We start from the raw sequence: 17941 nt of genomic DNA, 5'->3' as shown, positions 1-17941 counted from the left end.
ACCTTCCTGCAGGGCAGGGTAAGGACTAAGTGCTGTTTGACATCATGTGCTCAGAGGACCCCTGGCATTTTTCATATGCATGTTGCTACTTTCGAGGGAGATCGTGCTCCAAAGTTTGACTGAAAGTCCAAGAAAGGCCCTTCCTCAAAATCTGGGGAAGACCAACCGGAGCTACAGTAAGTCCCCAAGCTGAGGTGCATTGCCTGGCCTCCTGCAAGGGCTCCCCCTGCCATCCTTCTTCCTGCCCCGGCACTTCCCACTGGGACTCCCGCATCAATCTGCTCTTTGCGGAAATGCCTAAAGCCTTCCAGCCCTGACAAACCCGAATAAGGGTATTTATATATGTATATAGATCGATGCAACAAGTTGCTACTGGGACTGTCGGGCATTGTGGGAGCTGTAGTTCGCCGCTTGCAGCACTACAAGTCCCAGCCTCCCAGCGGAGGAGAAAGAGGAGGAGGTGGAGGCGGAGGAGGAGAGGAGCCGGCACGGCCCAGGCCTGCAGCCCGTGAGGAAGAGCCCCCCGGGGGCGGGCCGCGCCGGCATGCGGCTCCCCGGCCGGCTCGCCCTGCTCCGCAGCACGCCCCTGGCTGCCCGGCCGCCAGGGAGGGTCCGAACGGGGCGGGCGGCGGCGCGGCGCGGCTTCTCCCGCGGGCGGCTCGGCAGCACCATGGCAGAGGAGGCCAAGAAACGGGCCGCCTTCGCTGCCGTGGACAAGCACGTCCAGGTGAGGCAGCCCGGGATGCTGCGGGGCGCGGGGGGCTCGGAGCCCCGGTGCGCGCAGCGGCCGCGAGGTGCGCGGAGCCTCCGGGAGCACGGACGGACCCGGAGTGCGCGGAGGGGCTTCGGGCTGCAGGGACTATCAAAGCACAGAGAAACTCTGCGGTGCGGGAACCTACCAAAGCCCAGAGAAACTCCGCGGTGCGGGGACCTACCAAAGCACAGAGTGCCTGCAGGGTGCTGGTGTACCCCAATGCATGCGGTGGCCATAGAGAGTGAACAGAGCATCCAAGCGAACGCTGCCGCTCCAGGGTGCCGGGACGGGATCTGGGCTGCCGGGACACCCCAGTACACGGAGCGGCTCCAGGGTGCCGGGACGGGATCTGGGCTGCCGGAACACCCCAGTACACGGACTAGCCATGGGGTGCACGGAGCTTCCCAGTGCATGGAGCGCTCTGGAGTGCACAGCGCTCCCAGCACAGAGAGAGATCCCGGAGTGCAGGGAGAGGCTCCGGGGAGTCGGGACTCCCCTGTGCACGAGGGGCCACGGAGTGCGTGGAGTCCGCCAGGCTGCACGGAGCAACTCCGGGGTGCAGAGATCTCTCAAACTGCACGGAGCGGCCATGTGGTGCCCGCAATCTCCAGAGGCACGGACGGGTCCCGCGCTGCGTGGAGCGGCTCCGGGCTCAGGGACAGGTTATGGGGTGCCGGGACTCTGAATGCACCAAGTGGCCGCGAGTTTCACGGAGCCACTCCGGGGTGTCGGGACTCCACAAAGCGGCCAGGGAGTGCACGGATTTTTCCAGTGCATGGAGTTGCTCTGGATTGCAGGGACAGGCTCTGGGGTGCCGGGACCCCGCAGTACACAGAGTGGCAGTGAAGTGCACGGCGTTTCCCAGTGCGTGGGCAGGCTCCGGGATGCACGGATCCCCCAGCGCACAGAGTGGCTCTGGAGTGCCGGCACTCCCCAAAGCACGAAGCAGCCACAGGGTGTGCAGAGTCCCCCGGTGCATGGACGGACCCTGGGATGCATGGAGCGATTTTGGGGTGCAGGGACACCCCAAAGCACAGAGCTGCCATGGACTCTCTGAGAGCACGGATGGACCCTGCGGTTCATGGAGCGGCTCCGGGTGCAGGGACAGGCTTTGGAGTGCTGGGAGCCCTCAATGCACAGAGGGGCCATGGGGTATGCAGAATCTCTGGTGCGTGGATAGACCTTGGGGTGCAGTGAGCAGCTCTGGGGTGCAGGGACTCCACAAAACACAGAGTGACCACAAAACGTGGGGGTGCCCCAGACAGATCCAGGGCTGTGTGACGCAGCTCCAGCTGCAGGGACAGGCTGTGGAGTGCCAGGACACCCCAGTGTATGGAATGGCCATGGAATGTACGAACTTCCAGGGCATGAATGGGCTTCGGGTGGCATGGACTCCTGCAGTGCACAGAGCAGCCCCGAGGTCCATGCATGCAGTGGACACCACTCGGGGCATGAACAGTCCTGGGTGCAAAGAGGAACCCTGGGGTACACGGGTGGGTCCTGCTGAGCCTCTTTCTCCTTCTCTTTGGACTCCACGCCCTTTAGCTGAGGCAAAAGGAGAAAACTGCTTTTCCTTACCCAGTGTGTGCCTCCCGGGCAGTAGCTTCCTGCGTGATCCATCTCAGTGCTGTGTACATTGAATTGGGGGTAATGTCTCCCATCTCCAAGCTTTCACTGTGCACCCTCCTGCAAGCAGGGCTGTGGTGGGAGTTCAGGCTAATGCCGTGTCCTGCTCCTTTCTCCAAGTCCAGGACACGCTGCTGCTGCACCCCAGTTCTGAGCACCCAGGCAATGAGCAACAGTCCCTGACCAGGGGCTTCTTCCTCTGCAGGGAGGGAAATGCAGCCATGGGCTTGAATCAGCCCCTTCAATGTCAGATAGGGCTGGAGCTGCCTGAAGTTTGGCACAACCTGATTTGGAAGATGAACGGTTACAGTCACGCAGGGGTTTATCAGAGTTTCTATGCCAGCCCTTTCGCAATAACAGTGGTGAAATTGGGGTGAGGAGTTGCTGCTAAGAAAGTAGATATTGGCAGTTAGGGGAGAAGAAAAAAATCCCGTTTCCTTCCTGCTTCCCCCTCGCTGGGTTCAGTTGCTGATGGCTTCCCTTGTGTCCCATGAAAGTTTGGCTTGTTCTGCAGCCCCCTTCCTCGAAGCAGTCTGTACCTGCCTGAGAGAGCACAGCCACATGCTGGGTGAGACCCAGCCCCTGCCAGGCCAACATGATCAAAAGTGGCCAGTCTGTGAGATGGGAGAGCCTGGGGGCTCTGGCAATTGCATAAAAATCCCCTTTATTACCCAAGGAAAGCCCAAAATTGTGCATTGAGGGGTTGTGGGAGGAAGGAGTCGTCTCACAAGGTGTGGAGCCAAGACGCCAGTATTGCTGTGACTTATCATAAATGAGGAATCCTTTGTTTGTGGTAAAACCAGTACTTTTGGACTTTTATAGTGAAATAGCTGGCCTTTGTGTTGTTTTATGGCCAGGCAAACTTAGGATAATGTTTCTGGCTATGTTCCAGCTGAACATGAAAGTTCAATGTCCAGCTTGTGATGCTGGTTAAGTAAACTAGGCAGTGTCTGGTGTAATACCCCAATGCTTGTGCAAGCTGGCTTCAAGAAGTGGTGGAGAAGAAGCTCAGTCACTGCCCAGGAGCTGGATGGTTTCAGCTGTCAGTTTGCCCTGTCAGCGGCCAGCTGTTCTTTTTAATGGATATGTTTGTGTTTGCTTATTAGACCTCTCAGGAGGGAGCAACATTATCTCTGAAAGCAAAGCTAGGGCTTCCCTTGCACAGCAGGTATGTGAGGGAAACATCAGGGTTGGATTCTGCTGGACAAATCTCTCTTGCTTAACTGTGCCATAAATCTGTGTCACTGGGGGCTTGGGAGTGGTACTGGATGAGGCTCCTTGCTTGGCATCCACCTTCACACCCATCCCTGCCTTGCCAGGACAGCAGCTCTTTGTGTGGCAGATGTAAACCTGGGTGTGGGAGGGGGGATTAGGAGAGGAAAACTTGTTGCTGTTGGTTTTGGTTTTTTTCCCTTTTTTTTTTTGGTAAATTAAAGATAGATTGGTGTGTTTACCACAGCACTTGTCCCCAGGCAGCTGCAGGAGCAGAGTTCCCCAGTTCTGGAGGGGATAGTGGGATGACCAACCTCAGAGACTATGGGGCTGTGACAGTCAGATCCGTGGGGGAGCAGGGCTGGCAAGGGCTTGGGGCTTTAGAGCTGTAAGCTGCTTGGGGAGAGCTGGCTTTGCGTTTATACAACACCTCTGAAGGCAGGCCTCTTAGAAATGGAAGGTACTGCCCTATGTCCTGCTGTCCCAGAGAGCACTGAGCAAACTCTGGGCTTTGCTCTGTATTTATCTACTGCTTTTAGCTGGAGCTGTTTCTTCTCTGACCTTGGAATCTTAGGTTAGACTGGCCAGTGCCCATGTGCTGCTGATACTGCTCCATGTGTGTTGTCTTGTTGGCTTCTGTAATGCTGGGCAGTGTCTTTAGGCCCTTGGATTGGCTGAGAAAATGCTGTGGTCGCTGCCCACTTCACCCATACTTGGGTCCTCAGCTGTGCTGTAGCTCAGTGCCTTGGTTTTGTTTGGTGGGCTTTTGGTGAACAGCTCAAAATGTAAACTTTTTTTGCATGAGGTGCTGCTCCTTAGTGCTCTGCTTCTCACCAATGTTTGCCCTGCCCCTGTTTTTAAAACTGGATGTTTTGTGGTTGTTTTTGCCCCTGGTCTGGCTGGGATTGGAGCTGAAGAGGGAGAGGTGGGAGTCGCAGTAAGTCAAGGGCTGTGACAGCACCAGTTTAGACTGATTTAAAGTGCTGCTTCACCTCTGATCACTGATAAATGGATGGGCTGGGACCCTTGTGAGCTCTTCCTGCTTCCTTACAATGGAGTCATCAATGCTGAGGCTTTCCCCATCCCTTTAGGATACCCAGGTACTCCAAGAAGCTGTCTCACCCTACAGAAATGAGGGCAAAGAGAAGAAACTGCCTCTGCCCAGGTCACAGCAAGTCTTTTGGGAACACTGGTACTGCCCATGTCCTGCCAGCCTCTGCACAGCTTTGCTTGCCTCTTCCTTGGCTGGCCTCGCTTTCCTCTGCCTGCTGGGTGGGTGACACTGAGAACCTCAGGAGCTGCTGTGTTTCTGCTGGCCACGTTGTAGGTATGCACCAGTGACCTGTTGCTCTGCCCAGTTTTTGCAGAGTCACGATGGTTAGTGAGGGCTGGATGGAAACTGAGCCTCTCGTTTTGGAGAACTTCTGTTTTCTTTAAGCTTTTAAGTTGAAGGAGCAAGAGAAATTACTAATCCTAGGGGAGTCTGACCTGTCTTGAACTTCATCTTTCCAGGTAAAACTTTCATGACAGCAAGATTTTAGCTGGTTGAATTGCTGCAGGTGTGGCTTTTTCCACAGCTGCTGAACTCCGGATTTGCTGCACATGAGGAAAGAGCTCCAGATCTGTCTAATGTCTAAGAGATAATGCACAACAGCTCTATGCCTGCATCTCTGGTTGTCTTCATATCTTCCTCATCTGAAGTCTCTGTGGTGATCCCGGGCCTCTTTAAGTCAAATTAAGCTTTGGATCCCATCCAAAGAAAATGAAGTACACTGAAAATGGGAAGTGCAGAAGGCTGCAGGTCACTTACAGGGAGTGGGAAATTGAGTTGATAATAAACAGAGGCTGACGTGGCAGAGAACGTCTTGCAGAAGTAACATAAGTGCACCCACCCACCCTCAGCCTGCAGCACCTTTTAGGAGTGTATCTGTGCTATGGATCACAGGGCAGTGATCCTTGTTAAATCAGGCAGTATACAGAGAAGGGCCAGGATGGACCTGTGGTTAAAATTTCATCCTCTTCACCACATGCTGCCAGGCTCAACCACCTTCCAAGTTTTGCTGGACTTTCCTATAGGCAGCTTTACATTCTGTTTTGGAAAACATTTTTCATTATTCACAGGAACAGCTGCTGTGCTCTCTGCTTTGGCTGCTGGTGCATCTGTGCTGTTTACTAATGATATGGTTGGCAGCAAACCCAGCCTTTTGCTGTGTGGCTTCCTTGGGAGATTTTATCTTGAGGTTGTTTCCCCTTCTTCCTCTGTGGTATTGTCTGAAATTCACAGCTTTCCGGCAGGAGAGCTTTCATGGAATGCCAGCAACCACCAGCGAGTGTGCATTGAACACCCTGAGATCGGACTGTGCTGGTAATTAGCAAGCACATGTCCTTTAATGAGAGGGAGAGTTGATTAAAATCCCTTGGCTGCAGACCATGGCCGTGCCCTCACTGGCACAGTGTGTTCCCTCCCTTGCCTGCAGAGTGCTGAGATGCTGTGTCCACGTGCATCCCTGGACAGGGCTCATCGTGCATGTGTTTACAATGCCAATTTTACTGGGTAAAAAGTGGACTATCTGGAGCCTCCAGTAACAGCATTCCTCTGTCTCTCTTTGATTTGCAGAACAATCAAGTTCTTGGGATCGGGAGCGGATCTACGATTGTACACGCGGTGCAACGATTAGGTAGGATGCTGCCCTTCCTGTCCCTCCCACCACAAAAATTCCCCTTTTCCATCTGCCCTAACTACTTGAAAAACACCCTAAATCACCTATGTGCTGACTTAGAGCTGATGCCTTGGTCTGTTCACCGACTGCTGTGTCCTGCTTGAAGCTGAAGGTTAAAATTGGGTATTGGGCTCCAAATTTATTGCCTGAGAATCCTGAAGAGGTAATGTTTTGCCACCTGTTCTCCCCACACAGCCAGGGAAAGCTCTCCACTGGCACCCACCAGAAACTGGAGCTGAACTCCTTGGTCTGGTTCCAGCTTTGCCCAGATCTGCCCAGTGCTGACTTGCTGTGTGGCTCGGGGCCATGCAGCTGCTCTGCTTCCTTTAACTCGTTTGCCTGTGGATCATTTTGTTCCCCATATCCACACGATTCACACCGAGAGCCCTGCTGAGGTGTAATGAAAATGAGGAATGTGAAATCCTGCTGCATTTATTTTATTTATGTACCCTGCAGCCAGGTTTACCTGCTTACTCCAAGTGGAGGGGTTTGCTCAGGGTGTGACTCAGAAAATTTCAGCAAAATATTCAAGTGAGGCAAATGCAGTTTTGTAAAGTGAGTGTGAGGTTAATTATTGCCGTGGCTCATTACAGAGGGTGCAGAGGTTTAAAGTTCCTTTGCAGGGCACTCTCAGCCTTAGATCTGCTTGTGGAGGTGCTGAACTTTGGATGTCCTTGGATGCAGAGCAGAGCAGCCGTGGGGGCCATGGTGGGTTGGGAGTGCAGGATCAGCTCTGTTGTTCTTGGGGGCCTTGCTTGGATACGGAGGGGGAACCACAGTATCATTAAAGTTGGAAAACACCTCCAGGATCCTCAAATCCAGCATGGCACCGCTGTGTTCACCACCAAACCATCCTCCCAAGTGTTACATCCATGCTTCCTGGTATGAAGATTCCACCACTTCCCTGGGCAGCACAGTTCAGTGTGTCCCACCTGGGTGGCTCTGCCTGTCTGGGGAGTCCCCTGGTGACCTCCAGCTCCTTTGGGCAGAGCTCTCCTGCGGCCCAGAGCAGGCTGAGTTCTGAGCACAGCCCAGCCCTTCACTGTGCAGGGACACAGCAGGGCTGGGGCTGCCCCTTGTCATCCATTTCCCCACTCTGTGTGTGTGATGCACTTTATTGTCCGGGAGCTGCTGGTCAGCCTTCTGGGCTTGGCTCAGAACTGCAACCACTCCCTGCTTGAGCACAGAATCAATCTCTAAATAAATGGCTATTGTATTTGAAGAGGTGTGGCTGTTCCAGGCTGCAAATTCTGGCTTTTCATGTCTCCTGATTGCTTTAGAACTGGGATGTGGCTTGTAACAATATCCAGCCTTATGTATTGCATGTTCAGTCCTTCCAACAGCAGCATTACCTTAGAGCATGTGGCTCGTGTACTTGCTCTGGTGCACGAGCTCTTGCTGATTCTTGGGCTGTTGGCTTGTGCCTGGGTATTGTAATTACTAAAATAACATTTTGTCCATAATGATATCTTAGTAATAGATTTTAGTCATTTGAGGTTAGCCTGGGGAGGAAATATTTCCTTCCATTTAATGGAATACTGTACTTTATTAGTTTTTTTCCCTGCTATATATTTAAATGTTCCATAGTAAATTAATGTGATGTCCCCAGGGCAACAAGCCAGCAAACCTTTCAGGCAGCTGCTGGAGCTCTGTGTTTACATGCAGAGCAGCAAAAATCTGTCTAATGTAGTGAGAGAGGGGATTGGGCCGATTTCCCAGGTGAGGATTTGCTGATGGGGCTCCTCTGCCGCTGGAGACATAAAGGTTAATGGCTCATGGTGGCTTGGGCTGGTTCAGAGTGGATGTTTAAACATTTCTGACTGTTGAAACTGAGCCTCAGCCCATAGAGGGGAGCACCTGTTTGCGCTTTGAGCGTGACTGAGTTATTTGCAAGCCAAGCAAGTAATTGCAGTGAATAAGAGGGGCTGTACTGAACTGAGGTTTCTTAAAGTGCAAGTTGCTGTGTTTTTGCCTTGTGCCATGAACAAATCAAGGTTTCTTCTTTTTTCCTGCAGCTGAGCGAGTTAAGGAGGAGAACCTGACAATTGTCTGCATCCCTACATCCTTTCAGGTGAGTGCTTTCCTCCTTTGCTTCCTGCCAGTCCAAGCACTCCTGCAGGGGATCTCCCCCTGGGCTGTGGGAGACCACCTTGGCTCTTTCTGGTTCCCAGTGCTGTGAATGAACCAAAAGTGAAAGCAGTTGTGGTGCAGCCTACAGAAAGATCTCACAAAGAAGGTGATGGTGCTGTGTTACCCTGACCTGAGCTCAGGGCTGGGAGGTGTATTTGGAGCCAATTAGGTGAGGCTGGTTGTGTTAGGGTTGGCATGTGGCTTCCTCTGGATCTCATTTGCAGGAAAATGCTGCTTAGTGGTGAGCCAGACATGTAGTGCAAAGCTCACTGGAGACACTTTGTCTCCTTTGAGTCTGTATCAGCCCTGACAGCTGTAAAGAATAATAGCAAGCTCGTGTGTTTTTAGCAGGAACTTCAAATGCATCAGCTGGATTTGATAAGAAATTGCAGAAGAGAAACTGGCTTAACCTCTTGTTTGCTGTGCAGCCTTTGCAGGAATTGGTTCATACCAAGCTAGATGTTGAGAGGGCTGGAGGGAGAGGGAGAACCTGGCTAGGTGGTGGAATACAGATCTGCTGGGGAAACTTCTGAGCACCTCCCATGCCTTTGGCCTTTGGCTTTGGTCTCTTTGCCTCTGTTCCCTGAGATGGGAACCTCCTTTTGGGCAGGCAGAGGTGCCGTGGTGGGAATCACACAAGCGGTCTTCAAGGCTGAGTGGCAATACCTCAGTCAGGGAATTGGGCATGTGTTCTTCTCATGGTCCTGGTGTGGGCCTGGGGACTGCACTTCTGTCACAGCCTTGTCACTGTGAGGGCAGTCAGGCAGTGTGGCAGGTGTGGCAGAGCCTGTCCTGTGAGGTTTTCAGGGACTGGGTGTGTACAGCCCTGAGCAAACTGGGAGCTGACCCTGCTTTGACCTGGAGGTTGGATAGAGACCAACCTGGCTTATCCTAAAATCTTAGGAGAACCTAACATCCTCTTACCCTGCAGTTGTTTAGGTGTGGAGGTGACAGGGCTCTCTCTTCCCAGCTGTTGCAAACAAGTGGGATGTAGTGAAAGGTGCTGCAAAGGTTAGAAAGTAAAAAAAAAAAAAAAATTACCTGTATCAGTACTTCTGTTGCTTATGAAGACTGTGGTGAGAGTCTGTCTTTGATCTGTCTCAAACGATTCCCACCCTGAAATGCCATGTCCCCTTTTAATCTAGGAGAAGTGCTCTGAGTTCAGTCATTAGTTCTTAAAGAATATATTGATGAAGCTCTTGTGTGTGGGCTGGAGCCTGTCCTGCATTGAAATGTTGCCATAGTTCATTTAACACCACAGAGTTTTTTACCCGTAAAACAAAAAAAGTTGCTGTTAAAGGGAAGAGAGAGATTGTACACCTGCAGGAGCTAAAATTCCCAACATGGGGCTTCCTTGTATTTCTTGCAGTCCCTCAGACCTCAGCCAATTCCGAGTGGGGCGTTCCCAGGTCAGCAAAACAGCATTTTATTTTCACTATGTACAGGTGTAGATGGCTGCCTGAGGTCACTGGCAAGGAAGAGTTGGTTTCAGTGGGCTTTTATATCCTCCCTTCCCTGTTGTCAGGTCTTTAATCCATCAGCATCAGTAAAGCTAGAGCAGGGTAAGTATCTGTGCCCTGGCGTTTGCGTTGTCTCTTCTCACCGGGACGTGTGCCGAGAGCACGGGGTGGGACTGCTCCTGTCCAGTGCTGTGCAGTTACTACCACTTTTCCCTCAGTTATGGGAGCTCTGCTTTTGATTCCCACTGCTCCCATCACCTTGCAAGCAGAGCCTGGAGAGAGCCAAGCCACCTTGCTGCCACAATGCTGACTGTTCAGGGTCTGGCCTGCATGTACAGCACAGTGTTTTTCAATGCTTTCAATTCTCCAGATCCCTGAAATCTCCTTTTGTGAACACCATGTGATGAATGCCAACCCACTGATTTTTATTCCTTTCATTTTGTGAGTCCTTAGGGACCCACAGCCCATGGGTGTTAAAATTGCATGCTATGGAATGCCATGATAAACTATTCAAATAGTATCTGATTGCCAGGAGTGCCACCTGGTAATTCTAATGTTTCTGGGATGCCAGTACCTGTGATTGATGCACTTTGCTAGTGTTAGTGGGTAGAATTCAGGGGAATCAGGCTGACCCAGGCTATTGCACTAGGGTTTCTTGGTCTAGCTGCAGCATGGTAGCAGAGTGTGTGCAAGGAGGGAATCTCACACAAACGATGATGTGTAACATAGAAAATTGAACCAGTTGGAGATGCTGCAGATAACACCAAGTTGGGTGGGAGTTGATCTCCTGGAGGGCTCTGCAGGGATCTGGACAGGACGGATGGATGGACGGATGGATGGACGGACGGATGGACGGACGGACGGATGGATGGATGGATGGATGGACCGACCGAGGCCAATGGTCTGAAGTTCAACTTTGGCCACAACAACCTCATTCAGAGCTCCAGGCTGTGGGCATAGTGGGTGGAAAGTGGCCCAGCAGAAAAGGTCCTGGGGGTGCTGGTGACAGTGACTGAACAGGAGCCACCATGTGCTCAGGTGGCCAAGGAGGGCAGGGGCACCTGGCTTGTCTCAGAGCTGGTGTGGCAGCAGGACCAGGGCAGGGATGGTCCCTCTGTATTGGGCACTGGTGAGGCCACACCTTGAATCCTGTGTCCAGTTTTGTGCCTCATGACAAGAAAGGCACTGAGGGGCTGGAGAAGGGAGTGGAGTTGGGGAAGGGTCTGGAGCACAGGTGAGATGAGGAGCAGCTGAGGGGGCTGGGGGGGTTCAGCCTGGAGAAAAGGGGCAATCTTCTCATTCTCCACAACTCTGACAGGAGGGGGCAGCCATGTCAGGGTTGGTCTCTTCTCCTGAGTAACAAATACCAGGACAAGAGGAAATGGCCCCAAGTTGTGCCAGGAGAGGTTTAGATTGGCTATTAGGGAAAATTTCTTCACTGGGAAGGTGAGCAAGCACTGAACAGGCTGCTCAGGGCAGTGGTGGAGTCACCATCCCTGGAGGGATGAAAAGCCTTGTGGGTGTGGCACTTGGGGACAAGGTTTAGCGGTGGCCTGGGCAGTGCTGGGTTAAGGGCTGGACATGATGTTGGTAAACCTGGCTAAACAGTTCTGTGATTCCCTGTTTAAGATGAGGGATTGAGCCAAGGGCAGCTCTGAGTGCCCTGTGTTGTGTTGCCACTAGAGGGAAACTCAGCCTCTGCAGGAAGTATAGATCAGAGCCACCAAGAGCTGTTTCAGCAGCTTCCCACACTTTCCCTGAGTTGTGCATTTGTTATTCACTTTTTAGCTTATTTCCAATATGAAAAACATTTTCTCTGTTTGTTCCACGTTGCTGTGGTGTAAGTATTTTATTTTCTTGGTCTCATTTTTTTAGCCAGAGGAGATAAGAAGGCCTGGATAGGTGCGAGGGAGAATGATGTCCAAGCTGAAACAGCATAGGATTTAAAAATTCCATATCTGCTTTAGTGCTTAGATACAAGAGATTCCCACCAAGCTGATGAGGCCTCCTGCTATTTAGTATGGAGAGACCCAAACCCAGGAGTCCTGTTGCACCACCTGGGCATTTTAGTTCAAATCAGCAGTAGGATTTTCTCTTGATTAAACTTCTTGGTCTGGAAACATAATTTTCTCCTTGCTGTGTGTTCCTGCTGCAGCCTCTCCACGAGCTCAGACAAGAGCAGTGGAGCTCTCCCAGGGAGGCTCCATCCTTTCTGCAGCCAGGGAATGACACCAAGAATCTGTTTTCCTTTCCTGCCACTGGTAAATGGTGTTTGTTGTCTTCTTGGTGCACAGGCTCGTCAGCTGATCCTGCAGAATGGCTTAACACTGAGTGATTTGGACCGAAATCCAGAGGTAAGTGGGACCACAGAGATGAAACCTCACCTGGCCTTCCTCTCACCTGGTCCTTCAGAAAGCATCCAAGCTCCTTAGTCCTCCCCTGAGGCTGAGTTTGGGCAGCCACACTGCAGAACATGAGTGAGATCTCGAGCTGGGACAACAGTAAACAGCCTCAAGTTGTGCCACAGGAGGTTCAGACTGGATATTAGGAAAAATTTTTTCCCTCAAAGGTTGGTTAAGCACTGGAACAGGCTGCCTAGGGCAGTGGTGGAATCAGCATAGGGACATGGTTTAGTGGGGATCTGGCAGGGTTTGTTGAATGGTTGGACTCAATGATCTATCAATGATGAGGCTTGAGACAGGGATATTGCTGAACTGTCAAAGATTTTTCCTGGGAAAATCTTGCACACTGGTCCTTAAACAACACTAGCGGCTAAAGAGATGTGCCTTGCAGGCCAGCTCTTGCTTTGGGTTTCTTTTCCTCTCACATGCCTGTGGTTATTGGAGGGGCTTGGGTGGTCTCAGGGTATCCTTGGGTGGCCCATCAGACACTTGTCTCTGGTCAGGCTGGCACCAAGGTGGTCCCAGCTCTGGTGACATTTGTGACTGCTGCTTGGAACACTCCACCCTGGAGATGCAGCAGGAGCAGGGCCTGGACACTGCACAGGAGGGGTTTCCACATCAATTTTCTCCTCTTCCCACAGCTTGATGTTGCCATTGATGGAGCAGATGAGGTGGACTCTGACCTCAACCTTATCAAAGGTGGCGGGTGAGCCTTGCTGTCTGTCTGTCCCAGAGCTGGTTGGTGGGGGCTCTGAGCATCCCTGTGTGGCTGTGGGTGTCTCTGGGGTGGGCTGGAGAGGATGCTGTGCAGGGGTGTGTGTGCACCCACAGTGAGAGATGGTTCCTGGCCAAGGCTGCCAGGGACAAGGGGCATAAAGTGAGGAGTGGGGATAAGGAGGATAAGGTGTGGGGAAAAGCCAGCACCAAAACCAGCAAGAACATATTGGAGGGGTCTGGACTTGAAAGCCATTAGGCACAGTGAGGAGCAGTCTGATGTTTTCTGGTTTTGTTTATATTTTTTCCCCCTTGCAGTGGCTGCTTGACACAGGAGAAGATAGTCGCAGGATTTGCAAAGTGCTTCATTGTTATTGCTGATTACAGGTAAAGATATTACTGTTCATAATACCTTTCTCCTCCATGGGAGGTTTCAGATGGTGCTGTGGTAGGCCATTATTGTCATTCCAATGGTTACAGGAGAGCGGGAATGGGTGGAAATTAGCTTGGCTCCCAGTATTTCAGCAATTCAATTTATCTTTTTTTGTTAATTTTCAACTCAGCAGGCCTGCTTGGGAGTCAGCAGAGCTTGTGGGGAACTGGCAGTTCTGCTCTCTGAGCTCAGTGATTGTCAGCATGGGATAAATTTTCCAGCCATGGGGCTGTGGAAAAAACGACTCCTGTTGTGCTTGTCCAAAACATGTCAGAACAGGGTTTGTGAGTGGATAGAGCACAGAACATGAAACTGGCTCTTGCTGCACCAGGGCACGCATGACTGACCCTGTGTCCTCCTGAGCTTTGTGCCTGAGGGGCTTGCAAAGGGCCTGGGGTGATGTTAATGGTGTCAGCAGTGTAATGTCCAGCACTAATCCCACCTCAAACTGTGCCCTCAGGAAAAAATCTGACAGCCTTGGGGAGCAGTGGAAGAAGGGAGTTCCAATCGAGGTCATCCCCATGGCTTACGTCCCTGTCACCAGAGCCCTGACCAAAAAATTTGGTGGTGTTGTGGAGCTGCGGATGGCTGTTAACAAAGCAGTGAGTGTCCCTGTCAGCCCTGCTTCCCCTGAGGAACCACCTGAATGTGGGCAAAGGGAGGACCAGAGGTCTGACCCTTCATCTGGTGAAATCTGGGCTTTCAGTCCCCCAGGTGACATCTTGTGCAATTCCTCCTTAATATACTTTGGTGACTGAATTGTGTATTTAGGTGTTTGTTGAAAGCCTCTCTGGCTGTGACTCCTAAAGCAGCATCCCAGAGCAGGGAGCAGAGGGATTGCAGCCTGGGTCTGGGGCTGCTGCTCTGGGGGTGTTGGGGGGCTGCAGGGCAGTCTGAGCTGCCAAAGAGGGTCTCGAGTTGGGGGTGATGGTTTCACTGACAGGTTTATTGTGGGGACAGCCCCAGTTTGCTTGAATGAAGATGCTAAACCACAGCTGGTCCCAGCGAGGGCTGTGACAATCCCTGGCTGGGATCAGGAGAGACAGGACTCCTGCTGTGACAACTGGGTTTGCTTCCAGGGCCCTGTGGTGACAGACAATGGGAACTTCATCCTGGACTGGAAATTTGACAAGATTCATGAGTGGCGTGAAGTGAACACCGCTATAAAAATGATACCAGGTGATGTCTGCGATTTTTTTAAAACCACAAAAGCTGGCTGAGGCTTGGTGTGTGATAAGTAACCTGCACTGTGGCAGGTCTTTCCTGGATATGAGGAAATGTGTGTGTGTGTTTTCTTCCCTCCTGCAGATCCCTGCATTTGTTTCTACTTGACAGCAGTCAGCTCAATTGGTACAATTGTGCCCATGTGGCTTTTCCATGAAAACCTGTAGTGATGCTGGTTGATGTGACACTGCTTCCCATTAGGCACAACAGTCCTGTCCTCTTCCTTACTCTCCTTGTGCCCATTTAGAGAGGGACTTTTAGTGGAAACGCCAGTGTACTCTGGAGGGAGGGTTTGCATTGTGCTATGCCATTTTCCAGGAGCTTCTTACAACTCTGCATCCCATTCCATTGGGAAGCCCTCCCTGCTGGCCTTGCTGTGAGGATAAAGTGTACCCAAACTCTTGCTGGGCTCGAGCAGCAGTGGCTGAGTGCTCTGTTTGCAAATCAAACAGCCTCTTTGCAAGGACTCTTGCCTTGCATGAGACCTGCTGCCCAGCCAAGAGCTGCCTCTGGACCATCCAGGTCTGCCCAGGGGCACTGGCACTCTCTGAACTTCAGGGAAGCAGCATCTGGATGTCTTTCTGGTTAGCTGGCAAAGCCTGTCCCCGAAGTCCTGCCTTCACACAACTGCCTTCACTGACTGCTCATGTGCTGCCAGAACATGCAGGAACAGGTTGGGATGTTGTTGCACAAATGCCAGCATCCCCACAAAGCAGCCATACATTGTCCTGGCTCCACGACTGAAACACCAGACCAGGCAGAGGCTGTGGGTGTAGGCTGGGTGAAGAGTGGCCAGTAACTTCTAGTTGTTTTTGGTCAGTGGTTTTGCTTCCTTTAGCAGTGCTTGTCACAGAATCACGGAATTGTTTGGGTTGCAAGGGATCTCTGGTGACCACTGCTGGTCTGGGCTGCCCCTGGTGCAGTGCTCCATCATATCCTAATCCCATTGCTGCCCATGGCTGTACAAATCTCTGTATCATTAGAGCTGTGTCTGTACTGGAAGCAGACTGCCTGCTTGCTCTGCACACCAGGAACTTCTTCCCTGCATTTCTTTTTGGTTCAGAAAGGAATAGTAAATAATGGAATCTGTTCCATCCTGCGGGTGTGGTCTCAGCACTGTTTTCTGCTCAGAAATGGACCTGCCAAGGGAAGAAGAGCTTCTTCCCTACCCAGAAGTGGATGAGCCTAAATGTGTCGAGGATCTGAAGAGGGGGAGGTCTTTTGCACAGGATAAAGAGGATTTATTACTCTGGGGAATTCGGGGGCAAAAGACAAAAATGCAAGGGTGCAACAGTTGAAATATGGGGGAGGTTCATGGGTAGGGTACAAATCATCAGGAAGTTGGAGAAATTCTGGGGAGGGGCAAAGGCAAGGTTCATCCTTCCCTTCTAAGTTCATCCTAAAAGCATCATCCAGTGGGCGGGGGGAACTGGGTCACATGGACTAATGAGACTGGGAGTTTTTAGGAGATTTCCAAAGAAGAATTCCAGGCAGGGGGTTAGCACAAGGTAGGATTGACAGGTAATTCAGGATAGATTCACAAGGTGGGTGGGAGGCTATAATTTGGACTAAAGCATTAACTCGGGCAGAACATACCCTTAAGCAGAAGCACGGAAGCACAGGGGTGGTAACCAGCGACCTCTCGTCCCGCAGGTGTGGTGGAGACGGGGCTGTTCATCGACATGGCCCAGGTGGTGTATTTTGGGATGGAGGACGGCTCCATCAGCGTGAGGGAGAAGCAGCCCTGCTGACAGGGCCGTGCCACGGGGACTCAGCTCGGTGCCAACCCCACGTTTTGCCTTAAGGAGCAGCGGCTGTCGCAGGAAAGCCCATCAGAATCCGCTGACGTGATACTGAATGTCTTTTTAAAAAAGAAAAAAACAACAAATGAACAAACAAAGAAAAAAAATAGATTCTATTTATATATATATATTTTTACTTTACAGGAATGTTGTCTTTTTTTAATGAGTCGTTTCAACAAATTGCTTTAACATTTTTATTTTCTTTTCTAAGAAATACTTACCAAAAAGATTACTCCCTGGTTTTGTGTTCTGAGGTTTTTTTTTTGGTTTTTTTTTTTTTTCAAAGAGAACTTGAACCCTTCTGGTTGCTCATAGTGCTTAATGATGGAGGTCAGAAATACAATCCTGATGCATTGTTCCTAACTATCTTGGCTGGAAGGGTGACATATATAACAGGAGCACGTCCAGTTGGGACCCGCTGATGCCTTATTTGGAACCTTTTTGGTTCAGTATTTTATGCCTTTTATTTTTCTATACCACTGGTTTTTTAATAGTTCAGGATGTCTGGTTGTCCTCTGTGTACAAGACAATTCTCTGAGCCTAGGGTGGTCTCTACATCCCCCTCTCTGGGACATTAATAAGGGCCTTTTCTGGGCTTCTGTATGGAGGAGACATTCATCCTTTGAGCCAAACTGCTCTCATTTAATTCAGTACCTCTGATTAAAGTCTGTCCTGTAGCTGGAGGTATTTGGGACTTTGTCCTTGTAGACCAAGAGCAGAACTGGGTGCTTGATGAAGTTTACAGGAGCATATTTTAGCAGCTTAGGGCAGTATGGAATAGTGTTCAGTGGCAAATTATTTGGTTTGGAATGAAGGTTGATGATCACTTCTCACAGCTGGTTGATTTGTGGATGGTAAAGCAGAACGCACAGGAAAACTGAGTCTTCCTGCCTGAATTTTCTATGTGTAGCAGGAGAGAGAGACACTCATTCAATATCTCATTTTTGGTGTATAGGTGCTTTGCATGGTTCTGATGTCGATATGCAAGCCCTCTCTTTGTGTTTTAGACACTGAAATAAAGAGCTGTTATACCAGACTTGGTGATAATTTTGTTCTCAAAGTGACTTATTTTCTGGATAGTGGGGCAGTTCAATGTCAGACCAACTTCTGACTTCCCCCTTGCAAGAGGACCACATCCTGGCCAAATCCACTCTTCTGCATTTGATTTCTTTTTGCTTAAGGTAAATGAATTATTTAAAATGAACCAAATTATCTGGTCAACACTTACCTGCAGTACTTTCCTCAACAGACAGTCTTCAATTTGCACATCTAAATCCAGCTCTTGTACTGACCAAACTGTCAGCAGCTTGCTGGAAACACTGGGATTTCTTTTCCTGCAAGCCTGGTGCTGCAGAAGCCATTTGCAAAGCCCTAGCTCTGGCTAGGAGCTGTTTTGAGATGCTCTTGGGCTCCTAATGTAATCCTGGGTAAACAGAGAGCATTTGAGCACAGCTTTGTGCCCAA

General features: G+C 50.8%; 1 protein-coding gene across 2 annotated transcripts; it reads left to right on the top strand.

Annotated features, from left to right (window-relative positions):
- The first annotated feature begins 492 nt into the window (after nucleotides 1-492).
- On the top strand, nucleotides 493-17590 carry RPIA (ribose 5-phosphate isomerase A). 2 transcript variants are annotated; one of them, XM_062493303.1, is made up of 9 exons: nucleotides 493-727; nucleotides 6210-6270; nucleotides 8328-8383; nucleotides 12197-12256; nucleotides 12946-13010; nucleotides 13337-13405; nucleotides 13912-14053; nucleotides 14531-14630; nucleotides 16329-17590. In XM_062493303.1, exons 1-9 carry the CDS (start codon nucleotides 545-547, stop codon nucleotides 16424-16426), a joined length of 834 nt encoding a protein of 277 aa, XP_062349287.1. In that variant the 5' UTR covers nucleotides 493-544; the 3' UTR covers nucleotides 16427-17590. The 2 variants fall into 2 exon arrangements, with proteins under 2 accessions (XP_062349287.1, XP_062349289.1); XM_062493305.1 differs by lacking the exon at nucleotides 493-727 and adding an exon at nucleotides 3384-3548.
- The last annotated feature ends 351 nt before the right edge of the window (nucleotides 17591-17941 follow it).

This window comes from Cinclus cinclus, chromosome 5 (assembly GCF_963662255.1).
Source record: "Cinclus cinclus chromosome 5, bCinCin1.1, whole genome shotgun sequence".
In the NCBI taxonomy this organism is placed as follows: Eukaryota; Metazoa; Chordata; class Aves; order Passeriformes; family Cinclidae; genus Cinclus; species Cinclus cinclus.
The sequence above is the reverse complement of the archived record's forward strand: the minus strand, read 5'-3'. Positions and strand labels throughout refer to the sequence as shown.

Coding starts and splice junctions, on each gene's coding strand:
- RPIA (XM_062493303.1), top strand. CDS start 545: ATGCGGCTCCCCGGCCGGCTCGCCCTGCTCCGCAGCACGCCCCTGGCT. Junction 12,257..12,945: donor ATTTGGACCGAAATCCAGAG/GTAAGTGGGACC, acceptor CTCTTCCCACAG/CTTGATGTTGCCATTGATGG. Junction 13,406..13,911: donor ATTGTTATTGCTGATTACAG/GTAAAGATATTA, acceptor CTGTGCCCTCAG/GAAAAAATCTGACAGCCTTG.